General features: G+C 41.0%; 2 protein-coding genes across 2 annotated transcripts in view; one reads left to right on the forward strand and one right to left on the reverse strand.

Moving 5' to 3' along the window:
• The window catches only part of LRTM1 (leucine rich repeats and transmembrane domains 1), a 28779-nt gene extending 12339 nt beyond the window's left edge, over positions 1-16440 (reverse strand). The window contains exons 1-2 of the mRNA XM_066596542.1: positions 15970-16440; positions 5151-5747 (exon numbers count right to left, since the gene is read on the reverse strand). Of these exons, the coding sequence (XP_066452639.1) occupies positions 5151-5747; positions 15970-15976 (604 nt within the window). The 5' untranslated portion in view covers positions 15977-16440. The remainder of the gene's footprint in view (positions 1-5150; positions 5748-15969) is intronic.
• CACNA2D3 (calcium voltage-gated channel auxiliary subunit alpha2delta 3) overlaps positions 1-20090 on the forward strand; it is a 1017883-nt gene that overhangs the window by 807229 nt on the left and 190564 nt on the right. The window lies entirely within an intron of this gene.

Below are 20090 nucleotides of genomic sequence, written 5' to 3' on the forward strand. Positions count from 1 at the left end.
GCTCGCAGTGGAAAAATCGCAGCATGCTCTATTTTGAGCCGGATTCTGTGCGGACGGCTTCCATTGAAGTCAATGGAAGACTTCCGTCCCATGGACCATGCTCAATCATTGATGCAGAAAGGCTGCGGAATCCACGTCATCACCTAGCGACGGCGCGATCATATCTGTACTACCCATATGCATCAGCGCACCGGCTGGCACATTCGAAGCACAGACAAAAACCATCTAGACAGGTATGCAGGGGTCACAGGCCGGGCAGCGGGTCGGATTCTGCATGCGGAATCCGACTCGGTCGTGTGCATTCAGCCTCACTAGACAACAGGCAGTGGACAGCAGATTAGAAGGAAGGGAGGGAGACCCCTAGTGGCAAGTATGTAAGAATGATTTTTCAGCGCAAAACCATCATTTTAGGTAAATACAGTGACGCACTTTTGATAAGTATTATATTGGCTATCAAATAAGCACAAGTGGTTTAAAAGTAAGTGGCCATTTAAGCATCGATATTGACTTCCCAGTACAGCTGTCTTGCTTACCTATAAGTTTTCCTTCCTCTACTGACAGATGTAGTATTTTATTTTAGCATGTGTATCTTTGATGTACATTCTGTATATCTGTTCTTAGTTATGCCTTATTTACTGTATAAAAGTGCATCCATCTGTTCATGCTCACATTTTTATATAAAGGTTTGTGTGTATTATGGCATTAACCCCTTAACGTGTGGCCATACGTCTTTTGACAGCGTCTGTTAAGGGGCTTTATTCTGCAGTGCTGTCTTTTGACTATAGCTGTACAAGAAGCCTGGTGCCAGGGAGAGTGGTTGCCTGACTGTCACTTGCTCTAACAAGGGGGACCGAAGAAACCTGTAGACCCCAGTGTTTAAGCCTTTACACGCTATTGTCAGTGTGACTGTAGCATGTAAATTGCTGACAGAGGGAGGGGGCTCCCTTTCTCACCCATCGCACTGACCAGATGTGATCTTGAGGGCCCAATGGCTTGAATATAGTCTCCGGGTCTGTCAGCTACAGTGGCCTATGAGGCTCAGCCTCTGGCTGAGGCTCATAGGCTTTCTAATGCACTACTATACTGAAGCTTAGTAGTTTATTAGAAGAATGAAAAAATATGCTGATATTCAAGTCCCCTAGTGGGACAAAAACGAAAAGTATAAAATAAAATCAAAATGCTAAAACCTCACCTTCTCACCTTTAGGGCGAGCACCCACTGGCGTTTTTTTACCTGCGTGTTGCGTTTTGCGTTTTTCCTGCACAGGCATAGAGATAACATGTGTTCCTGTCCACTGGCGTTTTTTTTGCGTTGCGTTTGCGTTTTTAACATAGGAACTGTCAGTTGCATATGTGTCCCTATTTTTCTCCTAATGCACCCATGAATGTCAATGGAAATTAACGGAAAACGCCGCGAAAACGCTGCGTTTTTTTCCCGCGGAGAACGCAAACGCCAGTGGGTGCTCGCCCTTACTATGTAAAAAAAAGAAAACAAAAAAATGCTGCGCTCATAATGACCCAGAGAAAAAAGTTAGTACATTACTTAACCTACACAGAGCACATCATGAAAAAAATAGAAAAAACATGGCAAAAATAGCTAGTTTTGCCTATTTCGCCTCAAAAAATGGAAAGTGAGTGATAAAAACGTTGCAAGGATCAAAAAATGTTACTATTAGGCCTGGGTCACACGGGCGTTTTTTCCCGCGATTTGCGCATGCGCATGCGATCTGCGCATATTTAGAACCATTGCTTTGCAATGGTATTGGACACATGGCCGCTTTTTATGCGGATGTCCGATAAATTATAGGGCACAAGAAATCGCAGATCGCGCCTATCTGCGATCTGCGATTCCTTGTGTTCTCTATATGCGCTCAATGGGGCCAGCGGCAGCAGCGCCGACCCCATTGAGAACATATACTACAATGATCATTCTCCTCTGCCACAGCTGTCATTCAATAGCTGAGAGCTGCCCCTGATTGGTCCCTGCGCTGAGCCAATCAGAGGCAGCACTCACTCACCCATTCATGAATTCATGAATGGGTGAGTGAGAGCTGCCTCTGATTGGTGAGGGCTGTGACCAATCAGAGGCAGCCCATTCAGCAGGCGGGGATTTAAAATCCCTGCCTGCTGAATACTACTCACAGCAGTTCAGGAGAACTGCCGGATGGCCGCGGCTGAACTCTGGCTGCAGGGACTAGGTGAGTATATATATATATTTTTTTTTTACACATTTTTGGATGATTTTCAGGGAAGGGCTTTCGGGCCCTTCCTGAAAATTCATCCGGCACTCGCCGGCAGCCCATTGCTTTCAATGGAGCCGGCTGTATAGCCGGCTCCATTGAATTCAATGGGCAAACATCATTCTTCTCTTCCACAGCTGTTACATCTGTGGCAGAGGAGAATGATCATTGTAGTATATGTTCTCAATGGGGTCGGCGCTGCTGCCGCCGGCCCCATTGAGCGCATATAGAGAACACAAGGTATCGCAGATCGCAGATATGCGTGATCTGCGATTCCTCGTGTCTGCCCGTTTCGCCAAAAACGCTGCTAGCTGCAGATTTTTCGGCGAATCGTCGGCCCTGGTCACGCGATTTGCGGATGCGCATCCGACATGCGATCCGCAAATCGCGGCAAAAAACGCCCGTCTGACCGAGGCCTTAAAAAGTACAACTTATCCCGCAAAAAAATAAACATAGCACTGTTGACAAATAAATAAAATTTAAGGGGTCTTTGAATGCAGCGATAAGCAAAAAATATTTTTAAAAAGTGTGAAAATGTTGCAAAAAATATATAAATTTGGTATTGGTGTAATAATACTGGTCTCCAGAATTAATTTAGTGAATAATTTAAACCGTGGTGAACGCTGTTAGAAAAAAAAAACCTTGCCAGAATTACAAATTTTCAAAATTTTCCATATAGAAAAAAACTGGAATCAAAAAGCAATCAAAATCTTATATGTTCCCAAAAAATTGATAAATCAAGACTAAAGTTCATCCTGCATAAGGGCTCAGTCAGACGGGCATTTTTATGTGCTCATGTTACTTGCGTTTGCAATCGGGATCTATATAGAACCAATGCTTTTCAATGGCAGCGGTCATATGCCCGATTTTTACTTGCGCACAAAAATGTGCAGCGGTAAGTATAGGGCAGCAGATTTAAAAACGCAAGTAACTGCGGCATCTGTCTTTTTTGCATGTGAAACCCCTGGATGCTGTCACATCCAAGGGTTTCACCTTGTGCTCAGTTGGGCCGGTGGCAACAGCGCCGACCCCACTGAGAATATACAATGAAGATCGCGATCCTCTGGCACAGCTGTGACAGCTGTGGCACAGGAGCGCGATGTTCTCCCATTAAATTCAACGGAGCCGGCACTCAGCTACTAAATGACTGCTGAGAGCTGCCTCTCTGATTGGTCACAGTGCTCAGCCAATCGGGGGCAGCCCTTTCAGCAGTCGGAGATTTTAAATCCCCGCCTGCTAAAAAGCACTTTTGAGCAGTTCAGGGAGAAGACGCGGCTGGATGCGCCTGAGACCCGGCAGCTGCGGAGAGGTGAGGATATATATATATTTTTCTTTTTTTTTACACATTTTAGGGATGATTTTTCAGGGAAGGGCTTATATTTAAAGCCCTTTCTTGAAAATTACTGCAGGGCTTGCCGGCAGACCATTGCTTTCAATGTAGATGTTCTCTGTATGTCAATGGGGCCGCCGCAGCTGCCACCGCCGGCCCCATTGACGAAAGTTGAAACTCCTGGATGTGACAGCATCCAGGGGTTTCACATCCAAGGAATCCCCTGCTGCAGCTGTCACAGCCACAGCAGGGGATAGCGGGCAGCACACTCTATGTGTGCATAAACGCAGCCAAGTGCATTTTTATCAGCGTGATGCTCGCTTTGGTCACACAAATTTTTGTGCATTTGCAACTTTAATAAGTCTATTACTCAGCAACCAACATACATAAGAGGCAGTTTTCTGATTTACAGGATGCACAAAGATTCCAGGTTTTACCCACATTGCATCAATTCTATGCAAGACCCTGTGGGTGATGCGGCAAACATCGATACAGTAATCGAACTGCCGGACTCTGCCTAACATACTTAGCATCAGTATCTGCAGCTTCCTGAATTCTTACTTGCAATTCCTCAAGCCTAATTGTCTGAGGCGGCACGTAGGTTGTGCCCTTGATGTAGCTCCACAAGTAAAAATCACATGGCGTAAAGTCAGGCGATCAAGTTGGCATGGTCGCTTCTTCCCACTCTTCCTATCCAGTGTTGAGATATGGTGGTAGACAGGAACTTGAAAATGAAAGTGGGATGGTGCACCGTACTGGTAGACGTAATCATGAGTGTCAACAGGTATTTGTGGCATTAACCAATTTTCCAGCATGTCCAGATAGGAGAAGCTGGTTTCCATGGACTCCGCAAAGAAGAACAACCCATACCGTTTATAGCACAGTAGACATCCCATTGGGGGGGGGGGGGGGGGGCTCTGCTGCTCAGTTATGGCTTTGGGATTCTTGGTTCCCTAGATTCACTCATAGGGTTCCCATGTAATCAATATAATTTGGATAAAGCCTGGGATCCTTGTGCATCTTATAGTCAGAAAACAGCCTCTCATGTACGATGGTTGGTGAGTAATAAATGTATCAAAGTGGGGCTTAATTTAGAGACTGTATATATAATGCTAAATGCTAATTATGCTAATATATGTATTGTTCAGTTGAATAGTAACACACTCTGATGTAGACTTAGATATTCCCATATCCTGAAGGCTAATTTTTGGAATTGAGCCACAAGAAACAAATATCCGTAACAGACTGGTGTTTAAACACACACTGAGAAATAATAGAAGTAATTCAATCTTAGAAAAAAGTATTGAAAAATGCAATTAAGTATTTGGCTGATGAGCTGTGAAAATATGATGTTTGCAGAATTTGAGACTACTGTTCCTTACACTCTGACATCTGTATACAGTAACAGATCATTTACAATCATGTGTAAAATGAAGGAAGTGGATTTTAGCTAAAACCTTTTTCTCACTCTTAAATTGACCTCCGGCGATGACAGTAATAACATTTCTTTATTAATAGGACAGACTACATGTGAAAGGACTGTGAGGACTGTTGTATTACATTTCCCATTGTGCTACTGACCTTTATATAAAAAGTTCTCCAGCCAAAGTTTTAGACCCAGAACCGGGCAGCTGCATTGCCAAGGGTTGGATTTTACAAGCAACACTTTAAGGTTTGTGAATGTCTCCAGCACCATCCTGTCAACTGCTTGTAGGTGGTTGTGTTTCAGTCCAAGAAAGGTCAGGTTTCGAGTGTTGTTCCCTAAGGAGTCTGGCAAAGAGCTAACGTTGTTAAAAGACAAGTCCAGTTCCTTCAGAGCAAGTAGAGGCGTGAAAACCTGACCTTCAAGATAGTGGATATAGTTGTTGGTCAGATTTAAGACCTGGAGGGAACGCAGGTAGTGGAAGGCATATAGTGGCACTCTTGAGATGGAGTTGTTAGACAAGTCTAAAATTCTGAGGTCAGGAACATTGATAAAAGAAGTATGGTTGATCACTCGAATTTGGTTACCTTGCAAGTAGAGTATTTGAGTTTGTGATGGCAAATGACTTGGAACGTCCAATAATCCTCTGTAGCTGCAGTCAACCATCCTTGAATAAGGTTGACACGTGCAAACCTCAAGACATCCCCAGGTCGCTTGGAATACCAGAATGAGACTTGAGATTAATAGCAGTCCACCTAGAAAAACACAGAATCAGAGTGAACATTTCAAAAGGAGAATTTGTATTGGAGTCTTTTTTTTCACAACAGAATCAAGGGGGCTGTTTGGGTCGAAAAATCCTATTTCTAATGCCCTATTAAGGAATTATGAGTTAATACAGGAGTTTCCAGCAAATATGACCCTTATCTATATCAGCCACAGTAGAAAGCAGCTATAGGAGAACCAGAGTTGTGGAGTCAGAGGTGGTTTTCGGTGGAGTCAGAGTCGATTAAATGTACCGACTCCAACGCTGGCATTAAAATAATATTTTAATGTCTAATATATTAAGTGTGATGTTACAATTTTACTACTAATTTTAGTCCTAATTATTCATGAGCTATTTATGAATGAGTTGGAGCTGTAATGTGGAAAAATAGAAGAGTCAAAGTTAGAAGTTTGGCTTACGGACTTCTCAGCCCTGAGGAGGATGCAGCAGGTCCATGCATTACATGGCTAGACTATTGATTTCAGTGGGATTTATCTGATGCTTAGATTTACCTGAAGCATATATTATGGATGGTGTGCAAACAAGGCATGTTCATATGTCCTACTAGAGCAACAAGTGTTCAATAGTGGGGTTCTCCACTCAAGACCCTTCTCTATCACTCAGAACAGAGAGCCACTCAAGAAGAGCAGTTCCTGTCCTGGTAGACCTTTTGTCGTCCTGTTATTACAAGACGGCCATTTATGTGAATGGCTGTCCTGTAATACTACATTTACCCTATAGTGGCCACTGCAAGGAAAATATAGATAGTGGTAGATAGAAAAAAGGACTGGAGGAACCTCAATAGAAGATAAATATTGCGGAAAAGGTTTGTAATGAAAATGATCCCTATTTTCTGGAATCAAAGAAGTCTATACGAGACGTGGCAGGTGCAGCCAATCCAAGTAATGTCAATCCCGCAAGGATAGATGTGCCAGTAATAGAAACATCAGAGTGAAAAAAACTGGGAGTAAGGCGCGACCTGATAATGAGCATACAAGTATGCAGCGATATTAGATTGACTTCTCTGTTTATTTGTAATTCCAGTATTTATAAACGCGTTTCGAGGCAAAATAAATGCCTCTTCCTCAGTAACACTGGGAACACATGTCCGGTGCAGGTTGCAGCGTATAGACATGTGTTTAAGGGAAAATAAGGAAAATTCGCCCCTTAGGACTTCTTCACACGACCGTATTTACGCATGTAAAACTTACGCCCGCTAGACACAGAGAATAGAACCCAGTGTTTTCAATCAGTTTGTCCTTATGAGTGTGTTTTGCGTTCGCATTTCACGCACGGAAAAAAGCAGGACTTGCTCTATCATACTGCATTTTGCGCAGTGAAGGCTCCTAAAGAAGTCTATGGGAGGTGCCAAAATACGCAAGGAGAAGTATGAAACTGCGCAAAATGCAAGGAAAATAAGGCATCATTAAGCTAAATAGCCTTTTAATCCATGTGTTGTATGTGTGCGAATTGGTTCTATGTTTCCAAAACGTACAATACTATTCGCTGATACGCACGCAAATCTACCTTAAAAACCTTGTTCATGCACAAATGCATTGCGCTCTGTCAAGTGTTTTTGCGCATATGGTTGTCTGAATAAGCCCCTACTTCTGCTTTTGTTCACTTTGATAATCCTACTGCAGGGGAAACATCAGGTTGGCCTTGCTTTCCATTGCAAAACCAGTTAATCACCCCCAGCCCTGCAGTCCTACAGGGGTGGTGCATCCTGGCAAGGCTCACACAAACAGATCTGACTCTGCATGTGGATTTTCGCATAATTAACTTTAAAGGAGATGTCCCGCGCCGAAACGGGTTTTTTTTTTTTTAAACCCCCCCCCCGTTCGGCGCGAGACAACCCCGATGCAGGGGTTAAAAAAACCACCCGCACAGCGCTTACCTGAATCCCGGCGGTCCGGTGACTTCAATACTTACCGCTGAAGATGGCCGCCGGGATCTTCTACCTTCGTGGACCGCAGCTCTTCTGTGCGGTCCACTGCCGATTCCAGCCTCCTGATTGGCTGGAATCGGCACGTGACGGGGCGGAGCTACACGGAGCCGCTCTCTGGCACGAGCGGCTCCATAGAAGAAAGCAGAAGACCCGGACTGCGCAAGCGCGGCTAATTTGGCCATCGGAGGGCGAAAATTAGTCGGCTCCATGGGAACGAGGACGCTAGCAACGGAGCAGGTAAGTAAAAAACTTTTTATAACTTCTGTATGGCTCATAATTAATGCACAATGTACATTACAAAGTGCATTATTATGGCCATACAGAAGTGTATAGACCCACTTGCTGCCTCGGGACAACCCCTTTAAGTAAATGTGAATGATTGCAGAAGATCGCGGATGCAAGAGTTTTTCCACGCGGATGTATTCTATGCACAGAGTATCTTCCACACGGTAGAAAGCTCTCTCTCTCCCCTCCAGCCAGTATTCCATTTTTTAAATCTATTTTCCTTTGAAGTTGCGAGCATTTCCACCACCCATGCGCAATATTAACTGCGTATGGGCGACGGAACACTCACATTAATTGACTTCAATGGGGGCCGTCCATGCAGAATCCACGCTAAAATAAAGCATGTAGCAATTTTCCTTCCGCACACGGATTACGCAATTCGTATTCTTGAGCGCGAGAACAAAAAAGTGAAAATGCATGCCTTTTAATGCCCATGTTTTACCGCACATCGTCCGCATGAGCGGCGATCATGGAATCCGCAATCCAAATCCGACTGTGAGAGCTTGGCCTAAAGGTTGCAACTAGTAATAGGTTACACCTGCATCTTACCACTCACTAAATTTAGCAGAGTACTATCCACTGATTCATTCTATTATGTGGAGTATAGGAAAGATAGGAAAACCTTCTACATGATCTAAACTGGGTGAGTTATCAGAATCGATAGCAGGTTATTACAATGACTAATCGAGCTCTGCTACATCTTTATATTGTACATTCAGTATATCTGCACACATATTTAATCTCCTTCATCCCCTCCTAGTTTCATGTGTCATGAATTGACGCACACTCTAAGGCAAAGAACATTCTCGTAAATGCCTCACAAAGGATAATGCTTCCCTAAAATCCCTGCTGGCAAAGACTAAAGGACAAGAGATCTCCGACTGATATGCAGCCTGCAGAGCCGTACAGTACTTTTCCCTCACACGCTGACATCTGAACAATGCTACTCAATGCAGTCACCCTTATATTTAATAACTTTGTTTGATCACCTGCGTATCACAGGCGGCATTGTTCATCTGTCTATCGTCTATTCATCTCAGCCAACGTTTAATGCACTCACAACCCCGCAGCTTTGTTTTTTCACATTTTGTATAGGACCTTTCCAGGCGTTAACATTGTTTAGAGGTTTTTTTTTTTACTTTTGGAAATGATGAAAAAGCTTTATAATTTTTTTGCTCTCAAGGGTGTATGTACAGTAAAGACAGTCTATATTGCCGCTATGGGGTCCTTGGAGAGAAGAAGCCCAGTCTTGGTTTCTCCCACCCTTTTGATGTTAAAAAGGGAAAGAACATCAAACCCTGCTGACTGGGGTGGAATAACCTGGTACTGTGAACGAGACTCGGTTTAATCCTACAGCCCTCTATGTACGCCACTATCAATGGACTTACACCAAATGGCCACATTATTAAAAATACCGGACCTTTCACAATTGTATAGAATTTAGAGACTTGACCCGGAGTGCAGCATAAAATCTAGTGAGCAAGTTTTCCATGGATCAGTTTTAATGTAAGTCCACATGCAACATGAGCGACTTCCAGTGAGTACACAAATAAATAAACAAATCAACTCACTGCCATTTATAAAGTAAGATGCATAGGCTTAAAGGGGTTGTCCCGCGCCGAAACGGGTTTTTTTTTTTTTAACCCCCCCCCCCCCCCCCCCCGTTCGGCGCGAGACAACCCCGATGCAGGGGTTAAAAAAACAAACCGCTCAGCGCTTACCTGAATCCCGGCGGTCCGGCGTCTTCAAACTTACCTGCTGAAGATGGCCGCCGGGGTCTGCTCCCTCCGTGGACCGCAGCTCTTCTGTGCGGTCCATAGCCCATTCCAGCCTCCTGATTGGCTGGAATCGGCACGTGACGGGGCGGAGCTACACGGAGCCGGCATTCTGCACGAGCGGCTCCATTGAAGAGAGCAGAAGACCCGGACTGCGCAAGCACGGCTAATTTGGCCATCGGAGGGCGAAAATTAGTCGGCTCCATGGGAACGAGGACGCTAGCAACGGAGCAGGTAAGTAAAAAACTTTTTATAACTTCTGTATGGCTCATAATTAATGCACAATGTACATTACAAAGTGCATTAATATGGCCATACAGAAGTGTATAACCCCACTTGCTGCCGCGGGACAACCCCTTTAAATTCCAGGAATTGATGCAAGTAGGACCTAATGCCAGGGCGGTCCACAGGTAATGAAGGATATGTTGTAGCTATGATAGACTCCAGCACCGAAAGTAACATTACAAATTCACGTTTGATTAGTGAGTAGGTTTAAAAACTCATGGTATGCAAACCATAAAAACACCAAGTCCTTAATCAGAATCATGGTTATCATTGAGAACTCAAGCGGAGTCGGAAACTTATCAACTTGGTGTTTTTATGGTTTGCATATCATGAGTTTTTAAACCTACTCAACAATCAAACATGAAGCTTTAATTTCACTTTCGGTGCTGGAGTCTACCATTGTTGCGACTTTCAATAAGGTATTGCCATCGGTGTTAGACTAAGGAAGCCTAATTATTGATTTAGGACTGACTAAGATGAGGGGTTACAAAACTGCCAACCTTGTGGGGGTTTCTCATGCAACTATATCAAGATTTTAGGAGGAAGATGTCAAGAATTATTCTGATGAGTAGAGGGTGCACAGCCAAGCAAATTTCAGCTGAATACAATGCTGGTGTTCCAATTAACGTGCCCAAATGCACAACTCAGTGTATTTAACCATGGCTGAGCTATAACCATAGATGATGAGTTCGTGTGACATTGCTTTCTAAGAGAAACAGAAGTCCAAGACTCCACTGGGCAAAAAAGTACAAAAATTAGACCACTGAGACATGGAAATACATCACCTTGGCCAGATTTCTTTTGCACCATGCTGATGGGAGGGTACAAATTTGGTGCAAACAGTATGAATCAATCCCTGTCAGCTGTTTTGAAAATGCCTCCAACTAATTTTCAGGAATCCCTCCTGCCCACATGGTCCAATATTCCTGCAGAACAATTTCAGCACCAAGTAGAATCTATGCCACAACTAATTGCTGCAGTTCTGAAGGCCAAAAGCGGTTTAATGCCATACTAGATGGGTGTTTCTGATAAAGTGGCCATTCAGTGTATATACCAAAGGAAAAGTTTACTCTGAAAGTTCTCAAGAAAGTCAATCTAAGGTCTGTCACTCCAAGTCATTCTCCAGGAGATTTAATTGAAAGAGAATTTCCTAGCGTTCATTCATGATTGGTGTCACAGATATCTCTTTATCTCACAGCCAACTGTGCTTTTGCAGTACTTGAACTTGTCCTTTTATCTACTGTTAAAACATTTGTCAGGGGGAATTGTTAAAATGATAAATGAGGTCACAAGATCACAAAGTGATATTCAATCTCTTAAGTTGTGACCTACACCCAAGGTCTCTGACTCCGATTAAGATATCTGGAACTTAAGAAAATACTCTATTGTTCACAGATTTTTTTCCTTCTATGAACAGAGAGGAAGTCTTCACCTATCTTTTATGGATCCCAAGACGGAAGAGAATTATTATACAATATTGTGCAATGTTGTTTTTTTTTTTTGTTAGGCAAATATCTGGTACAAGCAATAAAATCCCCAATTTAAAAAAAGATTTTTGAAAATAACAATCATAAATTACATTTTTTAAAGAAATTTTTCTATTTTAGTTTATTTCAGTATTTTTTTTTAGATTTTAAACACGGAATATATAGCAAAAATTCTAAAAACATTTGTTTTTAACATTTAATGATAAGACTAGTAATGTTAAAAAGGGTTCTCGAGAACTTAAAGGTATTTTACTATTGATGACTTATGCTCAAGACCAGCTGCTCCCCACATCTACAGTCAGTATGCACAGAGCCAGAAGCAGACAACTCTGTCTACATTGCTGTGGCCCAGATTGGTAGTGCAGGCACAGCTTTTGTTGAATTCATTGGAGCTGTGCCTGCATTACCAACTTGGGCTGCTGCAATGTGGACAAAGCTGTTTGCTTCTGGCTCTGTCCACACTCACAGCAGGCCAGGCAAACAGCTGATTGGCAGGGACCCTGAAGGGTGGGTCCCTGCTGATCAACTATTGATGACCTGTTTATGGAAAGCTCATCAATAGTAAAGTTCCTGAAGACCCCTTTCTATGAGTCACACTACGAGACCCCCCACCAATCATCATGATGTCGTGGTCCCTACATAATATTTATTGGGACACATTTGGGTAAAATTGTTACTCTATGTTATGCTAGAGCCAGGCTTCAAGGGGTAGATTATATCTTAGAGATTCTAGACTTTGTTTTTCAATCCTGGTGTTATGCACCAACTCCTAAAGCCCTGCACTCGACATAATACAGTGAATAAGTTTGGCCTGAGTTAGCGTTGAGCAAAGAGAACAAGTAGAGCCCTGTTTTGGGTCAAGCTTTGCTAAAAGTTAGATTTAGCACAAATCCGAACTGAACTTTTAGCAAAGTTCTACCCAAAGGAGGATTCTACTGCTTTGCTTCGTTCAACACTAGTTCCTCTCAGATTGTTATATGAGGCTTTTACGGCTTTTAGATAGTGTTATACAGCAGTTATAGGGGTTTTGGTGAACTTGTAGTTCGATTCGAGCTAATTTTATCCATCGGCTGAAAACATCTACTTTTTTGACAGTTGATATATTAGATCTAAGGTGCCTGATCAATAATAGCCAACAATCCCAATCAAACATTTAAGCCTGAACATAGCTCATCTGTGGTCAGGTTTTGTCAAGTAGTCTTTCACAGTTTAGTATAACAAAAATGTGCAAAGTCCATGTTGTTGGCATTAACTTATAGTAGGTGATAGTAAAATGATAGAGGCGTCTTGTAGAGTATTAGAAAGATCATGTGGATGTCTCAGTCATGCAGCAAATATATAAGCAATGTGTGGCACATGGAGCTGTATACTACAAAGAAGACTAAAAACAGAAAATATATCTAAAGCTGCTTCTATAACAGAAGTATACTTTATACTTTTAAAGGACTAAATTCATACCTTCCAACTTTTTAGATGCACTTAGAGGGACACTAAGGGTTAATTGTGTGACAGATCCATTTTCATACATATCTATACGCTTGAATAGTTTTATTATAAATATTAGTGCAAAACTCATCAGAATATACAAATCTTAAAGATCCAAATTACATCACATGATAGAATAATATACAGTCTTACTTACAGTTAGGGACCATATCAACAGCTTATGGTGCAAGACTGTAAGTTTATTCATTCTAATTATTTCTCTGGTCAAAAAGAGGGACATTTGAGGGGCAAAGATGGACAAAGGGACTTGGGTGAAAAGCAGGAACTGTCCCTCCAAAAGTATGCCGGATTTATGATAGTGTGTACACACCATACAGTGTGATACAAAAAGTTACACTTCCATATTTCTGACAACTGTTTCTATACCGTTCAGTACTTTTACGTGATAGATATATAGCTAGATAGTAATATAGACAGATATGAGATAGATAGATAGATAGATAGATAGGAGATAGATAGATCGATAGATAGATAGATAGATATGAGATAGATAGATAGATAGATAGATAAATAGATAGATAGATATGAGATAGATAGATAGATAGATAGATAGATATGAGATAGATAGATCGATAGATAGGAGATAGATAGGAGATAGATAGGAGATAGATAGGAGATAGATAGATCGATAGATAGATATGAGATAGATAGATAGATAGATAGATAGATATGGGATAGATAGATCGATAGATAGATATGAGATAGATAGATCGATAGATAGATATGAGATAGATAGATAGGAGATAAATAGGAGATAGATATGAGATAGATAGATAGATAGATAGATAGATAGATAGATAGATAGGAGATATATATGAGATAGATAGATCGATAGATAGATAGATATGAGATAGATAGATCGATAGATAGGAGATAGATAGGAGATAGATAGATCGATAGATAGATATGAGATAGATAGATAGATAGATAGATAGATAGATAGATAGATGATAGATAGATATGGGATAGATAGATAGATGGATAGATAGATATGGGATAGATAGATAGATCGATAGATAGATATGAGATAGATAGATAGATCGATAGATATGAGATGGATAGATAGATAGAGAGATAGATAGGAGATAGATAGATAGATATGAGATGGATAGATAGATAGAGAGATAGATAGGAGATAGATAGATCGATAGATAGATATGAGATGGATAGATAGATAGAGAGATAGATAGGAGATAGATAGATCGATAGATAGATATGAGATAGATAGATAGATAGATATATAGATAGATAGATAGATAGATAGATAGATAGGAGATAGATAGTAGATAGATAGATAGGAGATAGATAGGAGATAGATAGATATGAGATAGATAGATATGAGATAGATAGATAGATAGATAGATAGATAGATATGAGATAGATAGATAGATAGATAGGAGATAGATAGATCGATAGATAGATATGAGATAGATAGATAGATAGATATGGGATAGATAGATCGATAGATAGATATGAGATAGATAGATAGATCGATAGATAGATATGAGATAGATAGATAGATAGATAGGAGATAAATAGGAGATAGATATGAGATAGATAGATAGATAGATAGATAGATAGGAGATATATATGAGATAGATAGATCGATAGATAGATAGATATGAGATAGATAGATCGATAGATAGATAGATATGAGATAGATAGATCGATAGATAGATATGAGATAGATAGATAGATAGATATGAGATAGATAGATAGATAGATAGATAGATGGATAGATAGATATGGGATAGATAGATAGATCGATAGATAGATATGAGATGGATAGATAGATAGAGAGATAGATAGGAGATAGATAGATCGATAGATAGATATGAGATAGATAGATAGATAGATAGATAGATAGATAGATATGAAATAGATAGATAGATATGAGATAGATAGATAGATAGATAGATAGATAGATAGATAGATAGATAGATAGATAGATAGGATATAGATAGATAGATAGGAGATAGATCGATAGATAGATAGATAGATAGATAGATAGGAGAGAGATAGATAGATAGATAGAAAGATGTGAGATAGATTGATAGATGTGAGATAGATAGATAGATAGATAGATATGAGATAGATAGAGAGATAGATGTGAGATAGATAGATAGATAGATAGATAGATAGATAGATAGATAGAAAGATGTGAGATAGATTGATAGATGTGAGATAGATATGGAATATATAAATAGAGAGATAGATATGAGATAGATAGATGAATAGATAGATAAAAAGATGTGAGATAGATAGATAGATATGAGATGGATACATAGAAAGATGTGAGAGAGAGAGATAGATAGATATGAGATAGATAAATAGATTGATAGATATGAGATATATAGATACAGAGATAGATATGAGATAGATAGATAGATAGAAAGATATGAGATAGATAGATATAGATATGAGATAGATATATAGAAAGATATGAGATAGATAGATATAGATATGAAATAGATAGATATAGATATGAAATAGATAGATATGAGATAGATACATAGAAAGATATGAGATAGATAGATAGATATGAGATGGATAGATTGATAGATAGGAGATATATATTTGGCAATATGTTAGATATCATCCTCAATGTTATCACAAAAGATACAGTTAAATAACAAACCCAACTTAGTTATGTGTGTGCATGTGTATATATACTCTGTCTAATCACAGACTTTCAGTGACTACTATACACTTACACATGTCCATGCGCTCGCTTAGCCTTTACAGATGTCTATACATATGACCTTTCTTATGCAGTGAACCATATACATATTTTATGAGTTTTTCTCGCTGGGGGCTCTGGGGAGAATTATCTTCTAAATCTCAGGAAAAGTTGTAGGAAATTGCTGTAGGGTTGAGAAATGTTAGCACCGGGGATGATTTTTTTTTTCTTGTGGATATTTCTCTCACCTTTCATTGCTGACTGCGCGGTCGGCCCTGTTACCAGGTTTTCTCAAACATGAACTGTAGAAAGAAAAACATTGGGAAAGTTGGGACTCGTCAGCTTATCAATCCATCTTCATTAATGATCTTCATCCGAGTGAGATGCGCTCCTTCTCATCGCCTCTACACGCGGGTGTTGCTTTGAGTTGCCCATCACAAGTGCAACTGGCTATTTTTGCATCTTGAAGCCCCCTCATAATATTTTTTTTTGCAGGCACCATCAAAGAAATGCTGTCTCCTCTACTCACTCAACAGGGCCGGGGAGTGACTGACTGTCATGTCAGGGTGGACAGCTGTAACAGGCAAATCCCATCCTCAGTCCTAGTCCTTTCTCTGACTTAATCTGCCTGAAATCGAGGTCATACAATTAAGCTGCCTTTTAATCCTGTGTCGGTTCTGAATTCTTCTGAATTATTGCTCATGCCAGCGGTGGTGAGATCAGGTGACAGCGGACGTGACTGAGGCTTACCATTGGAGGCCGTGTGTTTGTGTGTGTCTCACTACACATCGATTTGCATGTTGATGACAGAGTTTGACAGGTCAACTTGTTTGCATTACTCGGGGATCATTCCCTATGACATCTGCAAAAAAAATTTGCATCTGCTGAGCGAGCACAAATTTGGGACGCAGAAGCAGAGCGAATCTTCTTTTTTATAACTCCGCTTTTAGGAATAGGATTAGTGCTTGCTTCCAGGTAGCCACTGATAAATATATATATATATATATATATATATATATATATATATATATATATATATATATATAATGCACTTGTCTTGTATTTGCAAGGCAAGTGCACCTATAAGTGTACGTATACTCTTGAGTAATCCCGGCATACCTTCAACTGAGACGTTTGTCACCCCGGATTATAAAGAATGCAAATGCAAGGGAAGAGTTAAACTTTTGATGAGAGTCACGCTTCTCTCAGCACAGCTGCCCTTCAATTCTATCTGCTATTTGTAGTGTATCTAAAATTAACGTGACAAATGAACTCTGCATGCTGGTTTGTGAAATGCACATCAATAAAGATGTTGTCGGATAAACATACGTGATTAGCTTGCTGGGCTGGGGGTGATAATATGGGAGGATAGGCTCAGTGGAATATAGGCATAGAATTCCCCAAAAGCCATGTTTGCATGCTCTAAGTACAACAAGTATGTGTTGTTTCAGTTGTGGGGATACCAAGTATGTGGGCAGGGGCATAACAATAGGGGATGCAAGGGATGCGGTTGCACTTGGACCCAGGAGCCTTAGGGGGCCCATAAGGCCTCTCTTCTCCATATAGGGAGCCCAGTACTATGAATAAAGCATTATAGTTGGGGGCCCTGTTACAGGTTTTGCATTGGGGCCCAGAAGCTTCAAGTTACGCCTCTGTATGTGTGTATGAATGAGCATCTGTTAGGGCAATGTTCCCCAACTCCAGTCCTCAGGGACCGCCAACAGGTCATGTTTTCAGGATTTCCTCAGTGTTGCACAGGTAATGTAATTATTGTCAGCGTCTCAGACATTGTAACAGGGGTTCTTAGCATGGGAAATCCTGAAAACATGACCTGTTGGTGGTCCCTGAGGACTGGAGTTAGGAACCCCTGTGTTAGGGCATAGAAGACCGGTCTTAGAGGTGTGTTACCTGTGGGGTCACACTGGGTATGTCATATGTTTCTATTGAAGGGAGCAGGCACTGGCTGTGATGATTTGGGCACCTAGAGAGGATGCATGTATGTTCCCTAGCGTGATTGGGACTGTTATATGGGCACTGTTGGTAATGAGGCATTTTACAACCATATTATTTGGACACTATATGATATGCCATAATGGAGGAATTATAATTTAGGGTTCGTTCACATCAGCGTTTTAAAAATGAAATGGGTAGCAAAATGGAATAAACACAGAACCAAATGGAACCTCTTTTAGTGTATAAAAAAACGCTGCAGTATGCTGTTTTCAGTTAAAAAAATTAAAAGCAGATTAAATGAAACCCAACTGGGCATAACTAAAGCTTAGAAAACCCCATTAAAACCAATGTTAAGTAATACGGAACTGTTTTTGTCCATTTTGCTGCTCATGTGATGGAACAGAAAAATGGAAGCCAAAAACGCTGATGTGATTGAGCCCTTAGAGAGGTACTACGCAAGGTGACATCTAACCTAAAGCCAGGCCTGAGAGCATAGAATCTGTACACACTAAGGCTGGGTTCACACAGGGCGGATTTGCCACGGTATTCCCTGCGGCAAATCTGCCTGCGGCCGCCAATCCCGGGATTGGCCAGCCATGTGGATGAGATTTGTCAAAAATCTCGTCCCACACGGGGCGAACAATCAAACGCGACAAAGCCGGCATTTGCCAGCACTGCGGCGCGGATTTCCGGGACACAGCATGTCAAATTTTTTTTTTCTCCATTGCGGCCTCGATCCTTTCTATGGAAAAGCCGTCCGCAACAGAAAAGCATGTAGCGAAGCCGCTCCAAAACCCGCGGCTAAGTGCCACAGGTTTTGAAGCTGTGCTTATCCCGTGGAAGTGTCGCGGTTTTTCGCTGCGGCAAAACGGCAAGATTTCCGCGGTGAAACCAACTCATGGGAACCCAGCATAAGGGCTCCTTCACAGGGGCATATTTTTCAGCAGTATTTTGTGAGCCAAAACCAGGAGTGGGTCCAAAATACGGAAGAAATGCAAATCTTTCCATTATACTTTATCTCTGTACCCTGAAAAATATGCTTTTGTGAAGGAGCCCTAAGGCTCTCCATAGATTTTAGATGCCTGCTCTTTTGGCACTTGATGAGTTTTTCAATGGTTCATCTTATTTAAGGTGCTAGTCTTGTCATGACCAGTGTTGTCCATTTGGCATCCTGTGCAGAATATTTCGTCATAAGAAATATCAATATATATTGCATTGATAAGCAGACTGCCTGTGAATGAATAAATAAATACTATACCAGAACCAAGCTCATTAAATAACCACAGCAGCAGAGCAAAGCTCATAATATAAAAACAGCCCCAGAACCAACCTCACTACAAAAATATAGCACTAGAACCAAGCTCCTAACATAAATACAGCACCAGAAGCAAGCTCAATACATAACCACAGAGCCAGAACCTAGCACATAACATAAATACAGCATCAGAACCAAATTTATAGCACAAACAGCATAAGAACCAGGCTCAGTACATAGATACAGCACCAGAGCCAAGCTCATTACATAAATGTAGTACAAACCAACCTTAATACATATATACAATACCAAAACCATGCTCATCGCATAAATAAAGCCACAGAACCAAACTGATAACATTAATACAGCGCCAGATCTAAGGAATTGTGTTGCGAGTGGAACCAGAAGGAGAATGATCCATGCAGCTCCACAACACATTGCCACACAGAGGAAGAAGATTATTTGGTTGGGCGGACCTAAGTGGGGCAATTGCCCTCAGCCTACATCTGCCTGGTGTCTCCTTTGAAAGCTAGTGGCTCACACCCTGTGCAACCACACCAGTTACATGTAACTAAGTCCAGCCATGGTCATGCAACCTCTTTTTATACTGAAGCTAGTCCAGCAATCAGCTTTAGAAATCCCTTACGATCATCTGTGATTGTTGATAACCTCTAGCTGCAGCGGCCACTATAGGAAAAATAGAGTATTACATGACGGCCTTTCAGATGTAATACATAAACGGGCTTTTTCCCCCAGAGCAAGAAATATTGTTTCCAAAAAGTCCAGACAAAATTATAATGGAGATATTTGACCTGATCCTCTAGAGTTGCAATTGCCTTTATTTCAGCAACAAAACAATGTACTAACATGTTAATAGAATAAGGTCAGGCAAAGTTAAACCACATGTGCGCTCCTTAGCCAGCAATAACACAACACTTGTTTCCAACACCATAAAGAGCACTAAGAAAAAATATGAATCTGTACATGAATTTTAAGATGAAAGATGATGATTTAAGGACTGACGGTTTATCTGTTATTGCTCTGTAACGTTCCGTCTTATTATTGAAAAGGCCAGTATTCTTGTTTAATAGGGTTTCCCTTTACTAATGAATCCCTTTCTGGCTTCGGAATATAGTTTGCCTTCTGAGATCACAGTCAAAT

The sequence above is a fragment of the Eleutherodactylus coqui genome, chromosome 3, assembly GCF_035609145.1.
Source record: "Eleutherodactylus coqui strain aEleCoq1 chromosome 3, aEleCoq1.hap1, whole genome shotgun sequence".
Taxonomy (NCBI): Eukaryota; Metazoa; Chordata; class Amphibia; order Anura; family Eleutherodactylidae; genus Eleutherodactylus; species Eleutherodactylus coqui.